The 26,533-nt window shown below is 40.4% G+C and overlaps 1 protein-coding gene across 9 annotated transcripts in view; it reads left to right on the top strand.

Moving 5' to 3' along the window:
* Positions 1-26,533, top strand: part of LOC135495512 (uncharacterized) — a 47,444-nt gene that overhangs the window by 3,955 nt on the left and 16,956 nt on the right. For 2 of the 9 annotated variants that reach the window (XR_010448575.1, XM_064784231.1), the window contains exons 5-10: positions 60-118; positions 353-402; positions 875-1,113; positions 2,797-2,958; positions 3,975-4,106; positions 4,529-4,651. Coding sequence is in view for 4 of the 9 variants with exons in the window: in XM_064784231.1 (XP_064640301.1) it covers positions 60-118; positions 353-402; positions 875-1,113; positions 2,797-2,958; positions 3,975-4,106; positions 4,529-4,651 (765 nt within the window). In the remaining 5 variants the exon portion in view is untranslated. Of the gene's footprint in view, positions 1-59; positions 119-352; positions 403-874; positions 1,114-2,796; positions 2,959-3,974; positions 4,107-4,528; positions 4,861-16,720; positions 16,859-17,508; positions 17,587-18,348; positions 25,636-26,533 lie in introns of those variants that run through there. The other 7 variants (XM_064784234.1, XM_064784235.1, XR_010448574.1 and 4 more) reach the window with 6 other exon arrangements.

Genomic DNA, 26,533 nt, shown 5'->3' on the forward strand with positions numbered 1-26,533 from the left:
TGCATTGCATTTTTAATGTGGAAAAGTAAAACTGTTCTCTTATAAATACTTGTTTTCAGGTATCTCTGAACTTCTTACCAGTTGGTCATACGCATGAGGATGTTGATCAGATGTTCAGGTAAAGAGATCGTTTCCTGGCAAAAGACCATTCACTCATTGTTGAAAATGTGTTCCTACATGTCCTATGTCAAATGTCGGAGGACGTCACATTCAGCGATGTGTACATTACCATGCAAATACATCATGGTAAAACATTATGGTCTTAGTTAAATGGGTGAAATATTCAAAACATGTGGATCATATCTACACCAATCCTGGTAAAATTGTTATCAGTTGCAATGTCTTCTTGCAGATGTATCAATACAGCCATTTCTTCCTGCGGCAATATCAATACTCTGGATGGTAAGTTTGACTTGATGTTTCACTGATTTTTGAATTGAGGAATTGGTTGTCCTATCAAGATCGCTCGGGTCGACCAAAAATGCAGACCAAAACCAGAGGCATAGAGATTGTAGTGCCCAAAAGTAATTGGGAAACAGTCCGCAGTTGTTTATTTCTCTTGCTAACTAATTGTGGCAACGCTCCTCAAACATTTAGACTGGGGAAACAAGATGGCGGACACATTTTTTCTACTTCCTTGGTTGCGATACCAAGGACCACTAAAATCAAAACGAGTCGTAAGGCATTTTCCATTAGAAACATCAATATCCTGTGACCAAGGCCTTTTAGAATATTGAGTCAAGAGCGGGCGACATTATTTGGGCAATTTGTTCTGACACGATTGAGGATGCAAACTGACATATTGTGGTATTTGCTTACATTGGCATAATGAAGTCACTTAGTCTTAGGTTTCCTCTTAACATTATGGTTTCAGAATTCATGGATAGACTAACGGACAAAGACACATTCTCGCCTAAGATTGAAGTACATAATGTACAAAGTGTGTTCAACTGGCGTGACCACATAATTCCATTCTTGCCTGACAACTTCAGTGGCCAATCCAAGCCACACCAGTTCCAATTCAGGAAAGTAGATGGGCAGGCAAGGATGCGCTATCGCCTGTGGGCTGATGACCCGTGGAGCCCTGAGGGACCAGGCATGACATGCCTTGAGGTAAAGATATACATGTAAATTTGTCATTGGTGATTAACTGACTACGCAAACGACACGTACTACTACTACTTTTTAGCTAAGCCGAGACCAAGACACTTCAAACGTGAGATGCCTTTTAGCGCGATTCGACTCAAGTGTTTAAATTACTTTGCCCTTTGGTATATTGGCCTGATAAAGACATACCGTCAACAAAATGGAGGTTGAAAGAGACCTGCCGGTACTTTCCATGTTTATATTTCAGCCGAGTCCAGGCCCTTGGAGGTCCAGGGTTCGATTCTGGATTATTAGATGTGGATTATGGCGCGAAAGTTTGAATTTCCCGCACAGATTATTTGTAAGCGCATGCGCACTCGCCAAATTACGTGAAAACAACCGGAGTCAGGAAGAACGGAGTGGTCGGGGAAAAAGGGTCGATTTTCATATACTGTATGGGCAGACTGGTAAGAAATCTATCTGTATTATAAGATCAATATGTATAGAGAGTGTACGCCCCTCAATATGTAAGAAAGACTCCTGGTAATAATAGTAATCGCCATTGGAATTGGCGAAGGTTCATTTCCATGTGGTCGCGCACTGTTCATCAATGCAGTGCTGCCCTCTTTTATTCAGCTTATAACTAAAGTAATAGTAAGAATACTGTAAAATCGCATCTGAGACATCAGTTTGCTGGGAATTTCTAGTTATGGTCAATGTTAATGTCACATTCTGTTCACATTGTATCATTGTAGGTTTCAAATGACCTTTTGGACCTTTGTACATTTAGAAGTCAAGAAAAATCGAGTCATAGTAAAAGTCTGCGTTTCGTCCATTGATTGAATACAACTCCGACCCCTGCCTTCTCTCTTCAGATTCCATTAGTACTTCTCTCTCTAAGGACACCCTTGGGCTGACCACAGTCAACTGCTGTCCTTTGTTTGAGAAATGATACTGAATACAGAGGTCTTCTTCTTCTTCTTCTGCGTTCTCTCTTTGGCACTTGGAGGGGTCATTCTCCTAGGAGCAATCCTCCTCCAAGGCGGGATGAGCGTATCTTGCGCTGCCACTGCGGTTATGCGCCAATTGGGTTTATTGGCCTAGTGGTCAGACTTTGGCGTGGCCAGGGATATACTTCCGTGCCGAGAGAGATAGAGTCCACGTAAGCTACTCATGTTCCTCACTTGGTGGGGTCTTAGCTTGCCCCGGCATAGACACCAGATACCAAGGAACCTCAGTTTAAAGTCTCATTCGAAGGACTGTGAAGAGCCAGGAATTTTAGTTCCTGAAAGCCAGGCTGGTTCATCCAGAAATAAGAACCTGGGTTCTCCCTGGGATCGAACCCGGGCCCTATTGCGTGGTGGCCAGCAGTGTTGACCACTAGGCCATGAGGCTCCTCACATACAGAGGTCAAATTGAATGGAAAGGACCAATTTGGGACCAAAGGCAGTGTCCTTAAATAGAGAAGGTGTCCTCAGTATAGCAGAGAGGTGTCGGCTCATAAAGGGAAGAGCCACTGTGTACCTGAATAGATAGGTTAAATTACTGTTTACTTTAACTTGACATATTATATAACATTGTTTTTTTAGGATCTAGTGCTTTCTGAGGATGGAAAAATCATCTCTTGCAATGTGGGCAGTATCAAAAGAGACAATTGAACTCAGATTTCATTTGAATTTAACTTGCCTAATCTCTGTCTTGAAATTTCAGGCTTTCCCAGATTTAGCCGACGAACCAGCAGTGGTTGAACCCAGCTCCGAGCGGATGGAGCTGGACGAGGTCCGCAAAGGCGTCAAGGCTCTCGGGCCAAGACTGGTGTCCCGAGATCACCAGTGGTGGGACCGCTACTTCCTAGCACTGGAAAATCCTAACGTAAGCTAAAAATATTGTCACTGTGGTAAAGCTTTTAACTTGCTCGATCACAGTGCTATCATTTTAAATGGATTTTAAATAAACCTGAGGTAACTGCATCATAAGCAGGCTGTTAGTTGTGCATGTACTTGATAACAATGCTTTCCAATATCAAAATTCGAAAGTGTCTAGACTAAAAGGAAAAGGAAAAATTTGCTTAACATTAAACAACCCCAAGCCTTAATAAAGACTGGTCGTATCCAGTAACTTCTATTATCAAAGAAAAAGAAGCACTTTAAAAATTGAATCATATGTACAGTGCATTGATTTGTGGGTGAGAAGAATAGAGGAGCCACTCTCAGATTGAATGATAAAAAGGCTGTTGTCACGGCAAGCTGCAGGTTGTTGTGAATATTATGCCATGGAATTATTCGAACTGCATGATTTTGTGTACAGGACCCGGTACACAAAATGAAATAAAGAGGAGGGTTACAGGTAGGATGATTGGGTGAGTGGAGACACCAGTCATGTTTGTCAAGAAATATAACAACATTTGTGCATTCCTTCACAAAGAAGGCTTGCCGATTCCGAACCTGGTCGGGGCCTTTACTCAGCACTCATGAATGATAGTGCTATCTAAAGGCAACTTTACTCATCGAAACAATTAATTTTTCCAAGAACTTAACAGCGCTGCCACTCGCCATTGTCGCCAAAACTAAACTCAAACCTGGTTGGCTCAAATCTGATGCAACTTGGCTCAAACTTTTCAAATGCTTTTACTGTTGAGTCAAACATCAAAGTCAGAAAAAATCCTGGTAAATTACCCATTTGGCTAAACTTGTCAAAAATGCAGAGCTGCCCCAGAAATTACATGTCCGGTGGTGATCTATGACAAGTTTGAAATAAGAAAGATGAACCTGCTACCACTGTACCATGACAAAGATTTCACAACATCATCAACCAAACTTTTCTCCAACACAACTGCTTTTTCCCAGACAAGATAATCACTTAAGTGGAATTTGGTATTGCACTTGCAGGTCAATGACAAGGAATGGCCGCTGCCCAAAATCAGCCAAACGATCGGCTTTTGGGAAATTGATGAAGATATGACAGACGTTCCGCAGCATCTGTTGGAGATCAGATCCGGCCTCACACAACAATGCCCAGCGGTAAGTTAAATTTTTGAATGAACAAAATAAAAGATGATCAGAGAGTAAGAGAACAAAAGACAGCAAAAACTTAAAAACAAGGCTTATCTTATTCCAGCTGCAGGGTTGAATCTTTGGGCTAATAGCCCTTATTCGAATGAGTCCCTCTGGTCTGAAGTTAAATTCATCAGCTTCAATCATTTTGTTCGAGTTGGTTGCAATAGTGAGATTTTGCTATCCTATTCCACTGCAAGGTGGGGAATTCCTCATCATCTCTGTGTAATTCATGCAAGATAAACAGACTACTATTTCGATGTCCTTATACCCTTGTCACATGCTGTAAACTGGGTAATGCTCACCACTGCTGGATTTATTAATGATTCTTGATAATCAATTTCTACTGTAGTTTATAAAGAATTTTTTCACAGTTTTATTTGTTTAAGGTGATCATTGGTAATCAAGGACAAATGCCGGCAATTCAAGAGGTAGATCGAACAAAAATTGAGATTGGTGATCTGGCGGCAATATACACCGTGGAAAAGGAGGGTAGACCATGGATCGCCAAGGTGATTGATATCAATGAGGACACGATCAAGATTCATTGGTTCCATGGGTCTTGGAATGGAGTTTGCCGGCCATGGTACAACAACATCAGCAAAAAGCAAGTACCATGGCTGGATGAAGTTCATGTGACGAGTGTTGTTCTGTGGGGGTTTAGATTGACAGAGAAGGGTGCTTGTTTGACTAGGACTGTGGCCAGAGAGTTGAAAGACAGGTACGATCAAATAGAAAGTGAGGAGACATCTTCCTCTCTTTCATAAATGACCAAACCACCCTGGCTAATAAGGGGTGGTCCATAATTTTCAACATTTTCACAAGCGCACAATACGTACGGGAGAGGGAGGGGTCAAAACACCAATGTACACTTTCTTTAAGAAATTAATAAAATGTTGATCATCTGTATTGTACGAATCGCGGGACGCATTTAAATTTCGCGCGCTGCTCACACGGTTAGCTCTGCTTGCTTCCTATTCAACAAGACAATGGCCGCACGTGGTGACTTTGATGCGCTATTTTTGTTAATTAACAAGAGTGATACGACTATTCACAGCCGACCCAGCAATGAATATGAACAATAACTTGTTTATATTATTTTGAAAACAATGTTCATGTCAAGTAGCTTAAGAGTTACTGAATTCATACTCGTGCGTTGATGGGCAGATATCTTCAATTATGACGGATATATTAATCAGAAACATAGCAAGGGGTTGCTTTTCCCCCGGGGTTGCTTTTCCCCCACTTTACCTTACATGTCATTTTAGGACACTTTGCTTTTATGTTACCTTGCAATTAAGTAATGTGCATATTTATGACACCATTTAAGTATTTCAACTGTCATTTGGAGTGATTGCCAGATTGTAAACTGGCCATTATTGGCTTCAATTAAATTCAGAATTCTTTTTTGAGTGTGAATATTATTGTCGTGACCAAGTGATCCAAGCGTTAGAATCACATTTACTATCTACCTCCAATCAGGAGATACGTAATGGGGTGAGGCCCAGAATATCTGTCTTGTTACAAGTAGAACTAAGAAGGCTCAGTTCGTATACTTTCTTTATCAGACCCTTACGTGATTGAACTAGAAGATGTATAATGTACACAGGTTTCTGGTAGGTTGACCTAGAAAGTTATATATAATTTGTCTGTTCCCTTAACTTTGATAAGATCCATCTGACATCTGGGCTGGGTTGTTCAAAACCAGATCCATCTGACATCTGGGCTGGGTTGTTCAAAACCACGTTAACTTTAACGGTGTCGTTAAGTCTTAACGTGAAAATTTTAATGAAGTTAACTGAAAGAGATAACGTCTTTTAGGATACTTAACGTAACAGTTAGGGATAATGTGAGTTTTGGGCTTTCGAACCAGGCCCTGGACTTTAAAAAATATTCAGTAACTAAGGATACATGTAGAGATTTCTAAGTCAAGTCTCACGTCAACCTGTCAGTTTAGAGAGAACTGTGATTGTAGGCCAAATACATCTGACTAGAGGTGAACTCAAACATTAAGAAAATATCGTCAGGCATGAAATGTTGAGCAGCATCTTTATCATGTCACTTGCATCGATACTATGTACTCGTGTGGACTCCAATTTTCAAAATTTTGTCTTCTCCAAGAGCAAGTATGTTCCATTTTAATCTAAACTACTGTCAGACATGAAATGTTGAGCAGCATCTTTATGATGTGTCTTGCATCTATCGTCCTACATGTAGATTGTGTAAGTTCTCGTTTAGGCTCTAGTCTTTTAAAAACTATAAACTCATTTCCATGCCTCCATCTTTCAATATGATCTTGAATCATCATTCACAGCTTCCAGCTGCAGGAAAGTATTGAGTGACAAGGCTTCAAGGCCTGGACTCAAGGGATTTTATGAGCTACACTTATTAAGACGCTGCAAGTAGTTTGTCCAAAATTATCCTATCTGATCACGTTTTGCTCAGCTTGACAAGTACATAAGATTGCAGCTTTTAGTTGAGCTCTTGTCATCAATCCCTTGAGTTTCGTCCCAATAAGTGTTATTGGGCCCATGCAGTCATTCTGGGACTCATCAGCAGACCAGCAGACCACAAACTTGAGCCAACAAAACGCAAACTGTAAACATTGAAGGAATGAATATCAAAAGAGAAGTGCAAAGACTACTTTTCAGTCAAAACACCTTGATTTGATTTATAACACAGAGTCAAGCATGACGTCCCTAGGATGATGTTAGTAAAGATTTCAACAGAGCATGCAGCATGGTCAAGCAGTAAGCAAAGCAGCAACAAACAAAAAAGACAAACTTTAACTTTTTGAGGCAATGGAAAGCAGTGCATAGGCTTCAGCAACTCAATGATCTGGGATGTTTTGAGATCAGCGATGGGATATCCTAGACTGGCATCACATAACAAAACCTCCAACAAAGTCTCCACCAGGTTGCTTTAGAGATTCACCACCACTACACCAGGCAGCAGAAGATCATTATGATAGTTCATTGAATTTGTTTACAGTTTCACAATGATGTGAATCTTCAACTAATGAAATGGCCAGGGCCATTGTGCTCACCTCATGTGGAGGAAAGATGGATAAAGAGCATGGTCTTGTGTCATGTAGTGTTAGGTTTGATGTAGGTCCAAGCAATTACAATTTCCCCAAAATGGCCAATTTACAGTACATTCGACCTCTGTGACCTTGAAAAGTAGGTCAAATCAAAGAAGACCCGGGTGACACATTGAATGGTTGTTAGAATTAGATGTACCTATGATATAAAATTGGTGCCAATCGGGCAAGTCATTAACTAGGAATAATGGCATTTTGAAGAATTTAGGATTTGGCCCCCTCCCTGGAGGCCAAACGGCAAATCAGATCGCACCAAACTTCGGTACCTGAGATCACCTGACCAAGGGGTACATGTGTACTTAATTTATGATCAATAGTCATTGCAGTTAAGAAACGTGCCATAGTTACGGCCTGACGGCGAATTTAGGCCATTTGACCTCTGTGACCTTGACAAGAAGGTCAAATTAAAAACCTGTGTGACATATACTGTATGGTGGTTAGATGTACCCATGATATCAAATTGGTGGCAATCGGGCAAGAAGTTAAGGAATAATCACATTTTTAAGGTTTTTGGATTTTGCCCCCTGGTGGTCAAGTGGTGAATCATATTGGACCAAACTTCGGTCCCTGAGATCACCTGACTAAGGGGTAAATGTGTACCAAATTTGGTATCAATAGTCATTGCAGTTTAGAAACGTGCCATCGTTACATCCTAACGGCCAATTTACACCATTTGACCTCTGTGACCTTGAAAAGGAGGTCAAATCAAAAACCCGGAGGATATATGATGCACCTTTGCTAGAAGTACCTACCATATTTTTTTCAAAATTTCCCGACTACTATTAAGGGAGATATTGCATATTTTCACTTTTAACGTTTGGCCCCCTGGTGGCCAAACCATGAAACGAATTGGACCGAAACTTGGTCTCCCAGGTGTCATTACATAAGGGTACATGTGTACCAAGTTTCAACTCAATAGCTCTAACAGTTACGAAACGTGCCCTGCTAACGGACGACGGACGACGACGACGACGACGACGACGGACGACGGACGCCACGGTATGGGATAAGCTCACCTCTGCTAAGAGGTGAGCTAAAAACCTGTGTGACATATACTGTATGGTGGTTAGATGTACCCATGATATCAAATTGGTGGCAATCGGGCAAGAAGTTAAGGAATAATCACATTTTTAAGGTTTTTGGATTTTGCCCCCTGGTGGTCAAGTGGTGAATCATATTGGACCAAACTTCAGTCCCTGAGATCACCTGACTAAGGGGTAAATGTGTACCAAATTTGGTATCAATAGTCATTGCAGTTTAGAAACGTGCCATCGTTACATCCTAACGGCCAATTTACACCATTTGACCTCTGTGACCTTGAAAAGGAGGTCAAATCAAAAACCCGGAGGATATATGATGCACCTTTGCTAGAAGTACCTACCATATTTTTTTCAAAATTTCCCGACTACTATTAAGGGAGATATTGCATATTTTCACTTTTAACGTTTGGCCCCCTGGTGGCCAAACCATGAAACGAATTGGACCGAAACTTGGTCTCCCAGGTGTCATTACATAAGGGTACATGTGTACCAAGTTTCAACTCAATAGCTCTAACAGTTACGAAACGTGCCCTGCTAACGGACGACGGACGACGACGACGACGACGACGACGACGACGGACGACGGACGCCACAGTATGGGATAAGCTCACCTCTGCTAAGAGGTGAGCTAAAAACCTGTGTGACATATACTGTATGGTGGTTAGATGTACCCATGATATCAAATTGGTGGCAATCGGGCAAGAAGTTAAGGAATAATCACATTTTTAAGGTTTTTGGATTTTGCCCCCTGGTGGTCAAGTGGTGAATCATATTGGACCAAACTTCAGTCCCTGAGATCACCTGACTAAGGGGTAAATGTGTACCAAATTTGGTATCAATAGTCATTGCAGTTTAGAAACGTGCCATCGTTACATCCTAACGGCCAATTTACACCATTTGACCTCTGTGACCTTGAAAAGGAGGTCAAATCAAAAACCCGGAGGATATATGATGCACCTTTGCTAGAAGTACCTACCATATTTTTTTCAAAATTTCCCGACTACTATTAAGGGAGATATTGCATATTTTCACTTTTAACGTTTGGCCCCCTGGTGGCCAAACCATGAAACGAATCGGACCGAAACTTGGTCTCCAAGGTGTCATTACATAAGGGTACATGTGTACCAAGTTTCAACTCAATAGCTCTAACAGTTACGAAACGTGCCCTGCTAACGGACGACGGACGACGACGGACGACGACGGACGACGACGACGACGACGACGACGACGGACGACGGACGCCACGGTATGGGATAAGCTCACCTCTGCTAAGAGGTGAGCTAAAAACCTGGGATGCTTGTTGAAAGTGGTGGTTAATACTGAGACGAGCGCTTTTCCACCTTTGCATCAAATTTTAATTATTTTTGGGGGGTAAAGCTTGAGGGGGGTTTAAGATGCTGATTGATGGTCCATAAGATGTGTCTTAGCCTCTTTGTACTCATGTGGACTGCAAAGTTCAAAGTTTTGCCATCTTGGAGTGCTAGTATCTTCTTCATCTTCATCTTGTTTGTTCCATTTAATTTCGGGCTAAATTACTGTTGCACTTCATGAAATGCTGAAGTGTCTCTTGAAACTCTCATCATTAGTTCATTGTATAAGATGTGTCTTGGCCTCTAAATTGAAATAATCTTGTTAACCTATTGCATCTATTGTTAAATGATTGTCTAAGTTGTTTACAGACAAATCACTTCCAGCTATACAGAAAAAAGTTCCTGTCCACAGCTAGCAGACATGGCTGATGGTGATTGATCATGAACATTCCATACATGGATGGCTAATGGAAAATCCCCATGATAGATCAATGGATTGAACTCATGACATAGTCGTATCTAGGATTATAGATCCATGTATGGAATATGCTGTAATTTGTTTTAACAGGCCATCAAAGAAATTACGTTAGAACCTGTAAACTATTATTATTCATTATTAATTTCAAAAGGTCTGAATACTTTTTACAAAGAATGTATAAAGACACGGTTTATACATTCTTGTACTTTGCTGCTTACATTAATTTTTATGAGACCAACTGTCCTATGACAGAACTACTATCAATGGATGGCCCATGGGCCATCAGTGGCTCTACCATTGGCAATAATAGAATCTATGATGGGATGCTTATGTAAAATGTAGTTTGTGATAATAAGCAAAGACCCGTACATTGGTCAGTCAGTGATCAATCAATGCACTTTTGTCTTGTAAATGCTGAACAGAACTAAGCCAACTAAACTCGGTATGAGGGGTTACTATCAATTCCCATTCCTATCTTTGTGTATTTAGAAAGTTCCTTGTATCCAAGATTACAGTACATTAGGTCAAAGAACAGTGCCTTTGTTATATGATAAGTGACTCTGACACCACCCCCCCCCCTGAGATAGATTAGGGGGCTGCGTGTGTGATCCAGTTTTCTATAGGGGAACGGGGGTTAGTCCGTGGTCAAATCTAGGGTGTCAAAGAAAAGGGCAAAACGGGGTCCTTTTTCAGAAAGATTTCTTGTAACTCGTTAAAAGGGGTGATTTTTCATCAAAATGTGTGAAAACTTGACTTATTTGGCCTTGGCCCGGTTGTTCAAAACAAGTTTTGCCACTAATGCTGGTGTCAACTTAGTTTGGCCATACATGTATCTCCTTCAGTTAAACCTTTAGACTTAACACCAAGTTAAGTTTACGTCAGCGTTAGTGACAAAATTTGCTTTGAACAACCGGTCTCTTGTTTTCCGTTCAGTATGAAAAATCATGGTACTTTTTGGTTAAAAAGGTGATTTTTTTAACCAAAAAGTACCTGAGCAAGGCGATGAAAATTCATAAGAAAAGGAGGTCATTATAGACTACTAGTACGAGCACTGTCCGACACTTAAATTGGTGGAGTGCGTGTGTGTTTGGCGGGGGGGGGGGGGGGGGGGGGGGGCTCTGACATATGTGAGTATGATAAGTAATAAGTACATTCATCAATTACATAACAGTATATATAAGGAGTACCTGGCAGAGTGATCCAATATCTGTAGCAGTAGGCATGTTACAGTATTTTGTTATCTGTCAAGAGTTACTGGTACATACTGTGGAGACGCTATTAAGCCTGTTGAACAGTACCTGTGGAAAAAGCCTACATGACGTGTGATAGGCCTACCGGAACTTAACCGGCTTAATAGAGTAGACACAGTATATTATTTGTTAGGCAGCCGTTATATAGGAATGAACAATTCACTTATGAGGCAAACATGTACGTATCAATTGTTGAAATCTGTATCAGGCCAGCTGCATAATCAGGCCATGATACAGAAATGGAGGATGATCTGCTCCAATAAATATTGTGCTTTCTCAGAACTACTTTTTTGGCTCACGGAGCAAGGGGATCAAAATTCATATGACGATAGTACGAGCACTGCACCCCTTAAATACGTGGAGTGCGTGTGCGTTTGTATATGGTCCCAAATGGGGACGAGTATATATTTCCTCACCTTCCAAATGCGGACCCCCCGCCAAATGGGGACGTCCCCATTTGGATTTTCATTTTTTACCTGCATCTGGGGACGAAATACGACCGTTAAAAATGTGCCTGCACAATTCTGGCGACGTCCCCAAATATACCATGTTGTACGGTTACAATGGTTCCACACTTTGACACCACGTGGCGTATCAACGCAGGTGCCACACTCACGATTCTGGGGATGTCCACGATTGCTTTAAGCACTACATATGACGTCATGGTGTAGCGAAATCGACGCGGTAAATCACCTCACGTGTTTGCGCTCTTCACGTGTCACCATTTTTGCTGTTTTGTTTGTTTTCCAAATTTATAAGAGTACCGTATATCGGAGTATCAATGAACGAGATCCACCGAAAGGTAAGCTATGAATGATTATGTTAGTCGTCATTTGTAGGACTATGATAACTTTTTCTCAGCCTACCGGTATCAGTTCAAGGGGAGGCTTGTTTCTGACAATGACATGTAGGTTGGTTGGCTAGCCTAAAGAAATAGATTCACCTGCCGCCATGTCCCGAAATCGAAATGTTGTACACTACGATGTGGGCCTACCATGTATGTAGGCTATTGTAAAAACAAAATAATACAGGTTTTAAAACCCAAACCTTTTCTTTTTCATAAAAGTGCAAGCTCTAGTGAACTCACGTAGGCCTTTTACATGATTTGCGAAAATAAATCCGGCCATTTTGAAATGTGGCCTTTCACAGGCAACGTAAGTTGTACCATGCCAAAAAAGTAAAAATAAGCAAACTCACTCAAGCAATTTACTTTAAGTTGTCCAAATCTTCCAATGTCCGTGATATTGAATGATTTTGGTGATTATTTTATCTAAAAAATGACTTTTCGTCATGTAAAATTTCAGTTGCCTGTGAAAGGCCCCGTTTCAAAATGGCCGAAGTTTATTTTCGCAAACCATGTATAGAGGTTCTTCATGTGACGTCACGTCGTGACGTTTAGACGGCCAAAATGGCCACCTGCCAATGCATTTTCCTTTACGTTGATGGCCAAAATGGCCGCCCTAAACCATTGGCCGCCCTAAACCGTCAGTGAAGAACCTCTATACCATGGGGCCTGGGGAAATTCCTCCACACGCACCCGACCTTTATGACACATTTTTACCTAGGCAGGCCTAGTTTTTATGCAACTTCACACCAGGCGGAGGAAGTCACTGGGAGCCACGTATATTGGCCCCCAGTGGTTTCCTCCGCCTGGTGTGAAAGAATCTATACTACAATCAAGATGTACAGACCGGGGTCGCTGGCGGTACGTACCTATAAGTCTTTGCAGTAGTCTCGCGCGTACCGGATATAACCCATCAAGCTTTTCTCCTTCAAAGAAATACTGCGTTGCACTCAAGTACCTTGGTCGAACGTAATCTTATTCACAGCCTGTGAATAAAATTAACGCTCGACCAATAAGAAAGCCGCATTACCCTGCATACAAGGTTGGACGGGTGATCACTTAGTGACAAGTAAAAATAGAATCAGACCACATGTTTCTATGGAAGTTGAGCGCAACACAGTATTTCTCTGAAGGAGAAAGGCTTCAGGTTATATCGGGTACGTGCGAGACTACCACAAAGACTTATGGGTACGTACCGCCAGCTCCCTGGGTCTGTACATCTTGATTGTAGTATAGGTCTACGGATATCTAATGATGTATAAGATACGCAGCACGCGCAACCACGTATCTTTTCAACATGGTTTCATCGAGGAAAATCTGCGAAAAACCGGTCTCCTGCTGTTGATATTTGACTATCGTAATGATGCTTGACCGGGATGTGCATCTGCTCTTTTTTAAACACAGTCCTATTCAGGTTTTATTGTAAAATACTTTGCAAGCCTTGAGTTAGGCCCGAAAAACTCATGGTATCAAAGTGAAACCAACAACAATCTTCATGATCATGCAACGTTGACATTGTCGTGTCACACTGGTCATCCTCTGTTGGGGATCTATCTTTTTAAGTTATGCGTGGGATCAGAATGATGTCATTTTGTAAACAAAGGTATGCATCTATAGCATGATAGAGGTTTTTCACATGACGAGGTTTTGATGCGCACGCATCGAAGTATCTTTTTTAAGTTATGCATTGCGTGATGTCAGAACGACAGAATGACGTCATTTTGTAAACAATGGTATCCATCTATAGCATGAAAGAGGTTCTTCACGTGACGTCACACCATGACGTTTTGACATCCAGACGGACCACCAGCCAACATTTTCCTTTACGTTGACGGCCAAAATGGCCGCTTAAAACCATTGTCGACGTCAATATGTAACATCAGGGAATAACCTCTATATATACACACTTCCTATAATTCCTCAGCTTATTTTGGAACTAGCATTTTCCTCCTTTGACGTCATTATAACATTCAAAGCTGCTGTTCAACCATGACTTTCACCTTGGCTTTGTCAGTCCTCGTCATAGGCCTATTTTCCTACTATGACATCACTATTATTGAACATACAGTGCCACCATTATAGGAAGGGAAGGGTGTATACTATAATAGCCAGGCCTGCCTACATGTACAGTCTATACCATCTCTTGGCAGAGAGAGTGCAAAGCCAAAAAAGAAGTGCCCATGCATTGGTGAAATTTTGTGTACAAAATAAACTTTCAAAATTGTTTAATAAAAACACGTCAGGAGACAGAAAAACATTGAGTAATGTGATGATGGGTTTTTAAAAATTTCCGAGGACGACTTTTTCATGGTAGTACGGCTTTTTGAAAACGAAACTACTTGACATCATAATACAATGTAATATACAGGCCTCCACAAGATATTCTGTGTGCCTTAGAGATGGTATACCTAGAGTATTATGCCCGCTTCTGTATTCTGCTATATAACTCAGGAACTGCTTGTCCAGTAGACTTGAAATTTTTATGGTGTGAAGGCCTAGGATAGTTCCCTATCGATTTTGGGCCAAATCCAAGATGGCCACCAGGCCACCATACTGTTTTTTGCATTCTGCCGCTTAAATTTAGAACCAAGTGAGTGACAAACCTGAATTTTCTGTGGTGTGATGCTCTAGTGTAGGGGAGGATCCCTATCCATTTTGGGCCCGACCTAAAACCAATCATGGCCGCTAGGTGGCCCTCTTTGTTTTTCGCATTCCGCCCCATAACTTGAGAACCGAGTCAGTGTAAAAAACCTAACTTAAATGTGGTGTGATGTTCTAGTTAAAGGGAGGTGTCATATTCATTTTGGGCTCGACCTAAAATCCGTCATGACCGCCAGGGGGCCATCTTTGTTTTTTTACCTGGCGGCCATATTGAAAATTGAACTAAGTCATATGTCTCTGAAACTAATGGTTGGATTTCAACGAAACTTCTTGTGTTTATGTATCTATGTACCTATAGACATCACTCTAAAAAAACGCTTTGTCAGTTACTACAGCAGGGTCAGGAACCATTCAAACATTCTTATCAAACTCTCGGGAAACCTCGCGCTCAGAGGCAGCGGCTCTTCAGTTTCAAATAATATTACCTCTCTATCTCAAGCTCTCAATATACCCAGGGACACACTTCATCTCAGGCCTTGTGCCATTCATAATATATATGTACCTGCGAAGACCTTCGTTGGCGGGCCCGTGCCATACGTGAGTTCGCTGAGTACAGGGATGCTAACCCAGCAGAGAGAGAACAAATCAAAAATATACTTCACTTCTTGTGTTTATTATAATATCATTATTTCTCACCTGATTTCTCCTATGTGCGGTATATATGGCCTAATTTGCATATCAAAAATGTGTTCAGGACTACTTTTTTCTCAAATATGAGCATGCAGAATGGCTTTTATATGGCTATATGCAGGAGAACTTATTTAATGCATGCAGGACATGAAATGAAAATGATAGGCCATGTTCTCAACATATCTCACGTCCTGCATATACTTTTTATCTCCTGAATATGTTTTATGTCTTGCATAGAATATTTCACGTCCTGCATACACTTCTGCTGTTCTGCATATATTTCTTAGATTTTTCTTGTCTTGGATATTAATATTTAAGGTCCTGCACATATTTTTCGTCTCCTGCATATAATTTTAATGTCCTGCATGTATTTTTCTTGTCCTGAATATAAATCTAAAGTCCTGCATGCACTTCTCATGTTCTGCATATATTTCTTTTGTTCTGCATAAATATTTCATGTCCTGAACATATTTCTCAAAATGTCCTGAATAAATTCCCTTTTGGCTTGCCATATATGACCTTCTTTTCAAGGTCACATAGGTCAAATGGCGTAAGTTGGCTGTTACCATGGAACGTTTCTTTAACCACAATGACCAGTGATCTCAAATTCAGTCCACATGTAGCCAATAGGTCAGGTGATCTCAGGGGCCGATGTTGGGTCCGATCTGCTTCACCGTTTCAAGGTCAGTGAGGTCAAATGGTGCAAGTTGGCCGTTGCACAGCTACTAGAGCACAATTCTTAACCGCGATGACAATTGATCCCAAACTTGATACAAATGTAACCTATGGTCAGGTGATCTAAGGTGTCGAAGTTCGATCAGATCCGATTCACTATTTGGCCGCCAGGGGGCCAAGTCTGAGAACCTTAGAAATGTGATTTTTCCTTTATGAGTACTTCCCTGATTGCCACCAATTTGATAACATTGGTACATCTAGCGACTACAGTATGTCAGTATGTGTCACATGGATTTTCGATTTGACCCTGGAGTCAGATGGCAATTTGACTGTAAGCTATAGAACGTTTTAATGTAACCATTCGGCATAGAATGGTCAACTACATATCGCTACAGTGAGCACAATGGGCTCTTGCTATTTTATTCTTTCCAGGGATAATTTTTTCCAGGAGGATAGGTCAGGGATGGCCATGAAGGACAAGCAAAGAGTTAGACCATGACCACCATTCCCCTACCCTGGAGGAAATCGGATCTACTCTACATCGCATTACAAGAAAAATTCTAACAGATAAAATATGAATCTGTCATTTTCAGAAGTAACATTTGAAGATGAGGTAGAGGATGATGTCGATAATCAGACTGATGAGGACGATAATGATGAAGGTGAAGATGAAGGTGGTCATGATTATGATCAGGATGAGTCTGATGTTGGTGTTGCCGAGGCGGATGCAGGTATGTGGCCAAGATATAAGGATGTCACATCACAGTACCTGTTTTGCCAAAATTTCTTATGATTCAGTGGCTCACTCCCTGCAGTACTCAGCTGCCGATTTTGGATTACTTAGCAGTCAACTGCGTACCTCATGAGACAAACGAAAACCTTCCGAAGTGGTAGCATAAATTGCAGAGTAGCCTCAGTCCTTAGCATGATCAGGGGTGTTAGGCATAATGCAAAAATGGCTAATTTCCTGAAATGATGGTCGTAGGTTTACTCTCTTCTGGTAGAAGCCACATATGAATTGGCTTTCTAATATGACCTATTTTTCAAGGTCACAAAGCTATGGACAGCTAACTGAGTTCAAATATACACTTCGGTAATTTCAAAGGCCATGGTCCATTCTTGAGAATTTACCACCGCATAGTAATCACCTGTGATGCATTTTAGTACTACCGTCCTACTGACCTAGGTCTGCCTGGACCCTGGCCTTTAAGGGGAACCCATGAGCTAAAGTGCAATCTCATTCCTTGTCTGGCTGAAATAATGATGTTACATGAGGAAAACACAATGTTTCTGGACCATTTTAGCTTTGGTATGTATTATGTGAATTATTCCAATTTTGTCAGGTCTGCAATGAAAATATTTGACATTGTTCTAATTCTAGTTCCAAGTTCTAGTTCCAAGACTTTGAAGACAAAGAAAACAAAGAAGAAAAAGGAAGCGCCCCACACATCAAAGAAAGGTAATCTAAACCTGATGAAAAGAAGCAATATTAATTGAAAAACGTTAATGGTACAGAAAAGATGGACCTGTGCTCTCCATGTCGTTACAAACCCTGCCAGCATCTTGGCATGAAACTGTAGAGCAAAGCTAAAAGCCTTATAAGAATCAGGGAAATAGGTCTACTTAGTTTGAGTAGATTTAATTGAACTTTCTTAGCTAGGGCAGACTTCCTTTGGATGTTGGTAAAGTCCATTTGCCCTCTCCTTCCTCGCCCAACCTAGGTTTGAACTCCCATTACCGTCAGATCACAAAAGCCAAAACAAAAAACTCCTTTTCCACGATATTGGTGATTGGGTAATATCATCATTAATTGTAACAATAATCAAGGGAGATTTGTCAATTATCATGACTTTTCATCATTTTGCATTTTGCAAATTGCATTAATAAGACCAGGTGAGGTTCGGTTGTTCACATTGGCTAACGGGATCAGTCGGTAATATGGGTACCAGTTCAACTAGGAAGTTGCATGCGCTGGACTGACATCCCATTCTGGGGGAGTAGATACTAGAGCCACTTATTGTCACAGAAACCGGTGATAGGCAAAGCCCTTTGGCTAGAACAGGCTTTACTTTTTCCACTCCTCAAGATCACAAAAGGTCAAGGCCTTCTTATCCTGCATACATGTAGGTGAATAATGTTAAACACATGGTCCCTGACTATTTTATTGTGGTTTGAATGATATTCCCAAGCACTTATCCTTATTTGTAATGGGTTTTTTCAGCTCCATGGACTGATGAGCAAAGGGAAGCAGTCCTAAGGCACTTCCAGCGTCACATAGCTCTTAAAAAGTGCCCAGGAAAGAAAGATGTAGACGATTGTAAAAAAGAGGAGCCATGTGTTAAAGATAGGGATTGGAGGAACATCAAAGATTTTGTGAGACATCAAATTGTGAAAGCCAAAAAAAGGCAGGCTGATCAGTATAAAAAGTTCAAGTAAAATTTATTGTAAGAAGATGTTTTGAGAATACCGTTACCGTCACATGGGATGACTTTGAACAGCGGGGCGACTTTGAAACCCCCCAGAAATGATTCTTGTGACGAGAAACATCTACAGCTGGGTGTTCAAAGTTACCCCACTGTTCAAAGTCACCCCGTGTGACGGTACTTGGGTTCTGTATGTCATGTGCATGTATGTCGACTAAAGTTTGTGCAGCCAAACTGCCAATAGGCAAAAACATTGAGTCGGTGGCTGATGTGATTATTTTCTCGAGCTAAACTTTCTCCATAAATATGATAAATAGATATCCTGAACATCAGGGGTTTTGTATTGCACTCATACCTCCCTTAGCTCTATCCCTGAGTTTGAAGGGGGTCACCTATTTGTCACAATTTTTCACCGTCGGGTTTACGGCAGCCAATCAGGCTTCATGTGTAATATGGTACCCCTGATGTCCAGGGTGTAAATAGAGGGCCTGTGACTGAAGGCTAGCAAAGAACAGCAAAAATCTGTGGAACGATGCATTGGTCATTATCATCGTCTCTATAACCAATATATTCAGTTAATCGCATTGATGAGACTTTTTTGCCATTTTCAGAGTGGACAATTTTTGCAAAAATGTCATGTCATCAATCATTGTTTAAGTCAAATGGTTGGCGCAGTGTGCATTTGCACCAATTTACATGTACTTAGTATATCGGTGCAAAATGTACACATAACTGTATCATCTCCTTTTGCAATGTATCATGTGTGTATGCTTGCAATTGAATTCAAGTTGGGACCACCTTGCTCATTGGGAGGTGCCCGTTTGAAACCTGGAAGGAATGTCTGGACATTGCATGTCCCTATTATCAATAGTGTAGATGAAGAGTCCCTGTTTGGTCAGTAAAAGACAAATCTCCCAATATTTTGGTGTTTTGTGATATCCTCTTCCTAAATCATCTTTTGACTAGGACTTAATAGCCTGACTTTCTTACTTTGGAAACTTAATGATAACTTTAGGTGTTTAGGCACGTGACCAATACTATTTTGGGCACCATATTAGAAATCATGTAAAATCAGGTGCCTGACATACAAGGTTTGAGCCCAAGTTTAAGTCATGAACTTGAGTGAGTTAATAATTCCACAGTCCAAATAACTAAATACTTTGTAGAGGGCTCATGGTTTATAGCGGGTCATTGCGCTTTCAGTGTCACTCATATTGTGGCGCTTTGAATCACTTCAGAGTGTAGTGTGACGCTACCAAAATGTATGCCCTATAACCAAAGCGAATTCCGCTATTCAATATCAGAAAAACGGTTTGATAGGGCTTTTAGTGTGAACACAATGTATCTCAGGCTACTGAGTAACAATTAGTGGGAGCAAACAAAATCGTGTTTCTATGGTTACTTAGACAGTCTGGCACCCAATATAACAAAAGTTATATGCAATGGGGAAATATAAAATGTGTAAAGTTGATGTACTCGGATAAAAATCACTAGTACTTGTGGCAAGTGTTTGTGGCTAGATGACATTGATGATATTATGTAGAGAAACATTGCATACTACAGTGTGGTGAAAAAGCTCAAACCCACACTGTGGAACAAATTGTATAGGTATTTGCTGAATTGTTGTATACTTTGATTAATTGTTCATGCAAAGTCAATATCATGGCCTAAATGCCTTAACATTAGACTTACAGTCGGCTTATATCTGTGAAATAAGGCTGTTGCATTAGGGTCGGTAACAAGCAGAGGAGAGGAGTGGTTTCATATTTTCAGTGTCTGTAGTACCGTCACACAAGGTGACTTTGAACAGTGGGGTAACTTTGAACACCCGGCTGTAGATGTTTCTCGTCACAACAATCATTTCTGGGGGGTGTTCAAAGTCACCCTGCTGTTTAAAGTCACCCTATGTGATGGTACTGATGATCTTCAACTCGGGCTCCAGCTATTGTGCAGTGGCATGCAGTTATGTTCATCAGTAAGCCTGATGTAACCTTGTGAAAAAAAGTCCTAATTAAATTACTTAGTGAAGTTTGAAGTATTTTTTACTAAAACTATTATACCATTCACTGTAAATGATAGTGGCTCAGGAAAGTAATTATCGGACCGGCTATTGGCGATATATAGTACTTAGAGGGTGCCTATTGTGTTGTGTATGCCTGCGTACAGGATGTGGTGTCCTAAAAATCACTAAAAGGTGTGTACTTTATCAAACTATGCTCCTAGACAAGGCTCAAGAAAGAGCTTAGTTTTTATTTGGGCAGGACTGTAACTCCTAATTATTGAGGCAAATGACTTCGCACTTCACAAAATCTAAGTGTAGTATTATTGGGAAGCCATTGCTGAACCATCTAAAAATCTGTTACTGTTTATTACCACTTCATAAGGAGTAAGTCTTCATATTTTCTGATTATTTAGTAGGGCATTTTATGTTACCGAGGTAATCAATTTTCATTTGCTGAGGAAATGAGTATACATGTATTAACTAGGTCTAGGGGCTCACGATCTCAACGAATAGATAGTGCAGGAATAGAGTCCCCACTTAGTCAACACAGAGTGTGTCCTTCTGCTCAACCCTTGTCAAATGGGGACAAAATGTACAGAGGCATTTGTGTCCCCATTTGTTGGATTAAATATGGGTAGTCCCCATTTGGCACAAAACATATGTATGTGTGTCAAACTATGCTCCTAGACAAGGCTCAAGAAAGACTTTAGTTTATATTGTTGGCAGGTTATCATGGTTATTGAGGCAAATGGCTTTGCACTACACAAAAACTAATTGTAGTATATTTGAAAAGCCATTGCTGCACCTTTTAAAAATCTGTTACTGTTTATTACCACTTCATAAGGAGTAAGTCTTCATATTTTCTGATTATTTAGTAGTTCATTTTATGTTACCGAGGTAATTAATTGTCATTTGTTGAGAAAATGAGCATACATGTATTAACAGAGGGTCAAGGGGTTTGTACAAAGTTGTTTGAATTGAGGGTCTTGGGACCTATCTAAATTTGTGTGCAAACTTCTACAGATAGGTTCATACACGAGCCGTGGAAAAAAGAATATCAATAGATTTATACAGAATCTCCTCAAATTGCCATCCTAGCATCAAGATGATGAGGAGGTGTTTCGGTTGTCTAAACTGGGTCCCTTATAGATCTGCGACTGTATCTCGATGTGCCTTTCTCTCTTGTATTTGTTGCCAAATGGGGTCACTTTCCCCAAATCGACCACACAAGTTTGAACCCCTAGCAAATGGAGCCCCCACTTAGTCAGCACAGGATGTGTCCTTCTGCTCCATCCTTGTCAAATAGGGACAAAATGTACAGAGGCATTTGTGTCCCCATTTGTTGGATTAAATATGGGTAGTCCCCATTTGGCACAAAACATATGTATGTGTGTCAAACTATGCTCCTAGACAAGGCTCAAGAAAGACTTTAGTTTATATTGTTGGCAGGTTATCATGGTTATTGAGGCAAATGGCTTTGCACTACACAAAAACTAATTGTAGTATATTTGAAAAGCCATTGCTGAACCTTTTAAAAATCTGTTACTGTTTATTACCACTTCATAAGGAGTAAGTCTTCATATTTTCTGATTATTTAGTAGTGCATTTTATGTTACCAAGGTAATTAATTGTCATTTGTTGAGAAAATGAGCATACATGTATTAACAGAGGGTCAAGGGGTTTGTACAAAGTTGTTTGAATTGAGGGTCTTGGGACCTATCTAAATTTGTGTGCAAACTTCTACAGATAGGTTCATACACGAGCCGTGGAAAAAAGAATATCAATGGATTTATACAGAATCTCCTCAAATTGCCATCCTAGCATCAAGATGATGAGGAGGTGTTTCGGTTGTCTAAACTGGGTCTCTGATAGATCTGCGACTGTATCTCGATGTGTCTTTCTCTCTTGTATTTGTTGCCAAATGGGGTCACTTCCCCCAAATTGACCACACAAATTTGAACCCCGAGCAAATGGAGCCCCCACTTAGTCAGCACAGGATGTGTCCTTCTGCTCCATCCTTGTCAAATGGGGACAACATGTACATAGGCATTAGTGTCCCCATTTGTGGGATTATTATATATGGGTAGTCCCCATTTGGCACAAAACATATGTATATGTGTTAAACTATGCTCCTAGACAAGTCTCAAGAAAGACTTCAGTTTATATTGTTGGCAGGTTATTGAGGCAAATGGCTTTGCACTACACAAAAACTGAGTGTAGTATATTTGAAAAGCCATTGCTGAACCATTTAAAAATCTGTTACTGTTTATTATCACTTCATAAGGAGTTAGTCTTCATATTTTCTGATTATTTAGTAGTGCATTTTATGTTACCAAGGTAATTAATTGTCATTTGTTGAGAAAATGAGCATACATGTATTAACAGAGGGTCAAGGGGTTTGTACAAAGTTGTTTGAATTGAGGGTCTTGGGACCTGTCTTAATTTGTGTGCAAACTTCTACTTATAGGTTTATACACGAGCCGTGGAAAAAAGAATATCAATAGATTTATACAGAATCTCCTCAAATTGCCATCCTGGCATCAAGACGATGAGGTGTTTCGGTTGTCTAAACTGGGTCCCTGATAAATCTGCGACTGTATCTCGATGTGTCTTTCTCTCTTGTATTTGTTGCAAAATGGGGTCACTTCCCCCAAATCGACCACACAAGTTTGAACCCCTAGCAAATAGAGCCCCAACTTAGTCAGCACAGGATGTATCCTTCTGCTCCATCCTTGTCAATAGGGACAAAATGTACATAAGCATTTGTGTCCCCATTTGTGAGATTAAATATGGGTAGTCCCCATTTGGCACAAAACACATGTGTTGGGGGGGGGGGAGTTAATGGGCTTTGTATGCTTTTTAGTTCACCTTTGGTAAGTCATACACCCTACCTAACATTGGGGCGCTGTGTGTCTAATTATGAAGTATAAAGAGGAAACTCTAGGACCTCTCATTGACGAACAAAGTGAAAGTTACAGTTGACCTTTAGTGCTGAATAGGCGAGATCTACTACTTGTGATGCAGAGTGGAGACATTTTTGGTCATTATAACCCAAGGAAGGGTCTATAGTAATTATGCACCGTCCATTATCATCCATTGTCGTAAACATTTGGTGGCACATTTTTTTACGGCTGAAGCCGTTTTATTCAAACTTGGTACAGTGTACACTTCTGGGTGACGGCTACTTCCAATGTAAATATCTCTGAAACGACTCGGTTGAGGTTATGGCATTACTGAAGAGGATAGGCATATTTGGTTACTTCTACACAAACTCTTCAAATGGAATTTCGGGGATAAATTTAGACAAAATGACCGATTTTGGTAATGCCATAATAGAGGGTTTAAAAGAAAATAAAAATTCACTATCCTTATTGGAAGTGCCTTATTTCTGTCACACATAGGGCCTTGACCCAACTGCTTCAGAGGTATTTACATCAGAAATGTTCCCCTTATATGGCTTAACTGCCATTTGGCCTCTGGGTCTATTTTTTTAGTATATTCACTGGCAAGTTACGAAGTTATTAACTTTGTTCAGGATGTGCTGGCTTACTTCAAGTTATTTTGAACTTCCATTACTGTAGTTTTAGTTAGACATATTTTTTTTATGTACATGCACTCTTGCAAGAAAACAAGTTTGTAATTAACATCATTTTTTCAGGAGATTTTTGCAAGGCATCCTGTTCTGACCTTTGTCAAGTGCCAATTTACCAAAACAATCGAAGTTCTGATCAGTATGGGCTACCCGGTATGTTATTTTGGTTACCAAACGTCTCTCTAGTGGCAGAGATTTGCTTTTGGCTAAAAACTAGAGCAAAATTGTGACGCAAATTTGAAATAGATACTGTTAACAGTGTATTGGTTCTCGCCAAATACTGCCTGGAAAGTGGGTCACCCACAGCGAAAATATAGTGTGTTGGACGTGACTGTTTTTTTTGTAATTAATGGCCAATACCAAACCTACCTCAGCAGAACGTTTGAGAACCAAACTACATGATATGTGTGATTGTGTTTCACAAGGAGTTCATTAAAATATTCTACTGGGTAGCTAGTCTTGTTAATACATATTAGTATGTTGGATTGTAATTATGTTCTGCAAAGTGTTAATTGAAATGTGCTAACAGGTTTTGTTGGTCTAAAAAATATTGTCTCTCCGTGTCCAATAAATGCAGTTCAAAGGGAAAGCCTACATATTTCTGTGTCCTGCATGGTTAATGCTGATGTTGCACTTCCTAGATTTTACCCATCCTTGATAACCAGGGTCCTGGTCATTTCATACTTCCAATCCAACTCAGAAACCACAGAATTTTTGGAGTGGTGCACTGCCTCAGATAAGTCTGAATGAGATTGAACCAAGAAGTTTTAAGTTGATACCAGCATTGTCCTGTGCTGTCTGCTCACCACTGGCAATGGTTCTCAATTCACTTGTATGACCAGCTTAATAGGCATCATTGTGTATTTTGAACATCGTTGATGTGTTCTGCTGTGAACATGGTGAATATAGCATCATTGTGTATTTTTAACATCGTTGATGTGTTCTGCTGTGAACATGGTGAATATAGCAATGATAATTTTATCAGCTTCAATTTTCCGTTTTCCCCATATTGACAATGTGGGACGTACCTGTTTAAATGGTCAAATTAGAAATCAAATTTATCAGACAGATACCTTATAGTCTAATGTTACTTCATGAGAAGTTATTATCTTGCAGCCCTTAGATTAAGGTGGTCCACATTTAGGGGGTTTGCTGTTAACATGGTGAATATAGCAATGATAATTTTATCAGCTTCAATTTTCCGTTGATGTACCAGTACACTTGGTCCATGAGAATCAAGACAACAATCAATGTAGGCTTTGTCAGCATGGATATACCATTTAGGAACAGTAGCCCGCTAAGCTGAAGTGTCCAGCTCACTCATTTTAAGAAATTTCGCCGGGGATTCAGCTTGTGTGGGTTTTCTATATGAGTGGATGATGTTTTTTAGACCATACCTGGCAAAGGATTCCATGGTGATTTCTGGTTCTCATTTAAATCAGTTGTTAATGATTAAATAAATATGTTTCTCTTAAACATGATTTTTATAGAGATGTGTTTTCTTTTCTTTTGTTGCCTGTGATGCCTACTCAAGGAAAAAGTAAACTTGCAACAGTTTGGGTGAATATTTCTAAAAATTGCACTAAGAACATAGTAGGTGGGCAGAAAATAACAGTCTCTGGTTCACCGACCAGGAGTATTTGCTTTGATGTACATTTTGATACATTCCCTGGTACATTAACCTATTCTCACGATGATAGTTATGAAAAATTGGTGTCCGTTTACTTTTTCCATGAGTCGGTGTATAGGCTTACTGACTAAACAAGTCAGTGCACTTCTGGTCATACGAGAAAACGTAGGTAACATTGGAACAAACGGTGTTGATGCTCTTGAATACTCATGTGAAGCTGAAACCTTAATAAGTCCACAACCCAGTTGCATACATGTCCCGGGTTAATCGCTGAGTAATTGAGGTCCACCAGACTCTCTATTCATAGTAGTTGCTTGTTGCTTCTCCAAACTACCCCCTGAGCAATTGTGGACGTCCCGTCCCCATTTGGAAAACTCTCAATCAGGATCCTCACCACTTGCTTTTCTAAATACACATTCATTTCTATGGTGGAAAGCGGGGATAAAGTTGGAACATCCGTATTCTATTATTATCATTATCATAACCATACAGAATTTATATAGCGCCCTAATCAGAAAATCTGCTCTGGGCGCTTTACAGAGATAAATGTTCATTTGACACAAATCTTAAAAAAGAACATGACAAAAATATTCTACCACACAAGCGGGGAAATTTTCAACCTGTACACTTTGTCTCCATTTCGCTAGGATAGAACGGATGCTCGTGGCTGTGTCCCATTCCCTGGCAATCAAATGGGGACATCCTTTCTGTCCTACCTACTAGTGTATGGGGGCATTATATACAATTACCGGAGAAAGG

This window comes from Lineus longissimus, chromosome 11 (assembly GCF_910592395.1).
Source record: "Lineus longissimus chromosome 11, tnLinLong1.2, whole genome shotgun sequence".
Taxonomy (NCBI): Eukaryota; Metazoa; Nemertea; class Pilidiophora; order Heteronemertea; family Lineidae; genus Lineus; species Lineus longissimus.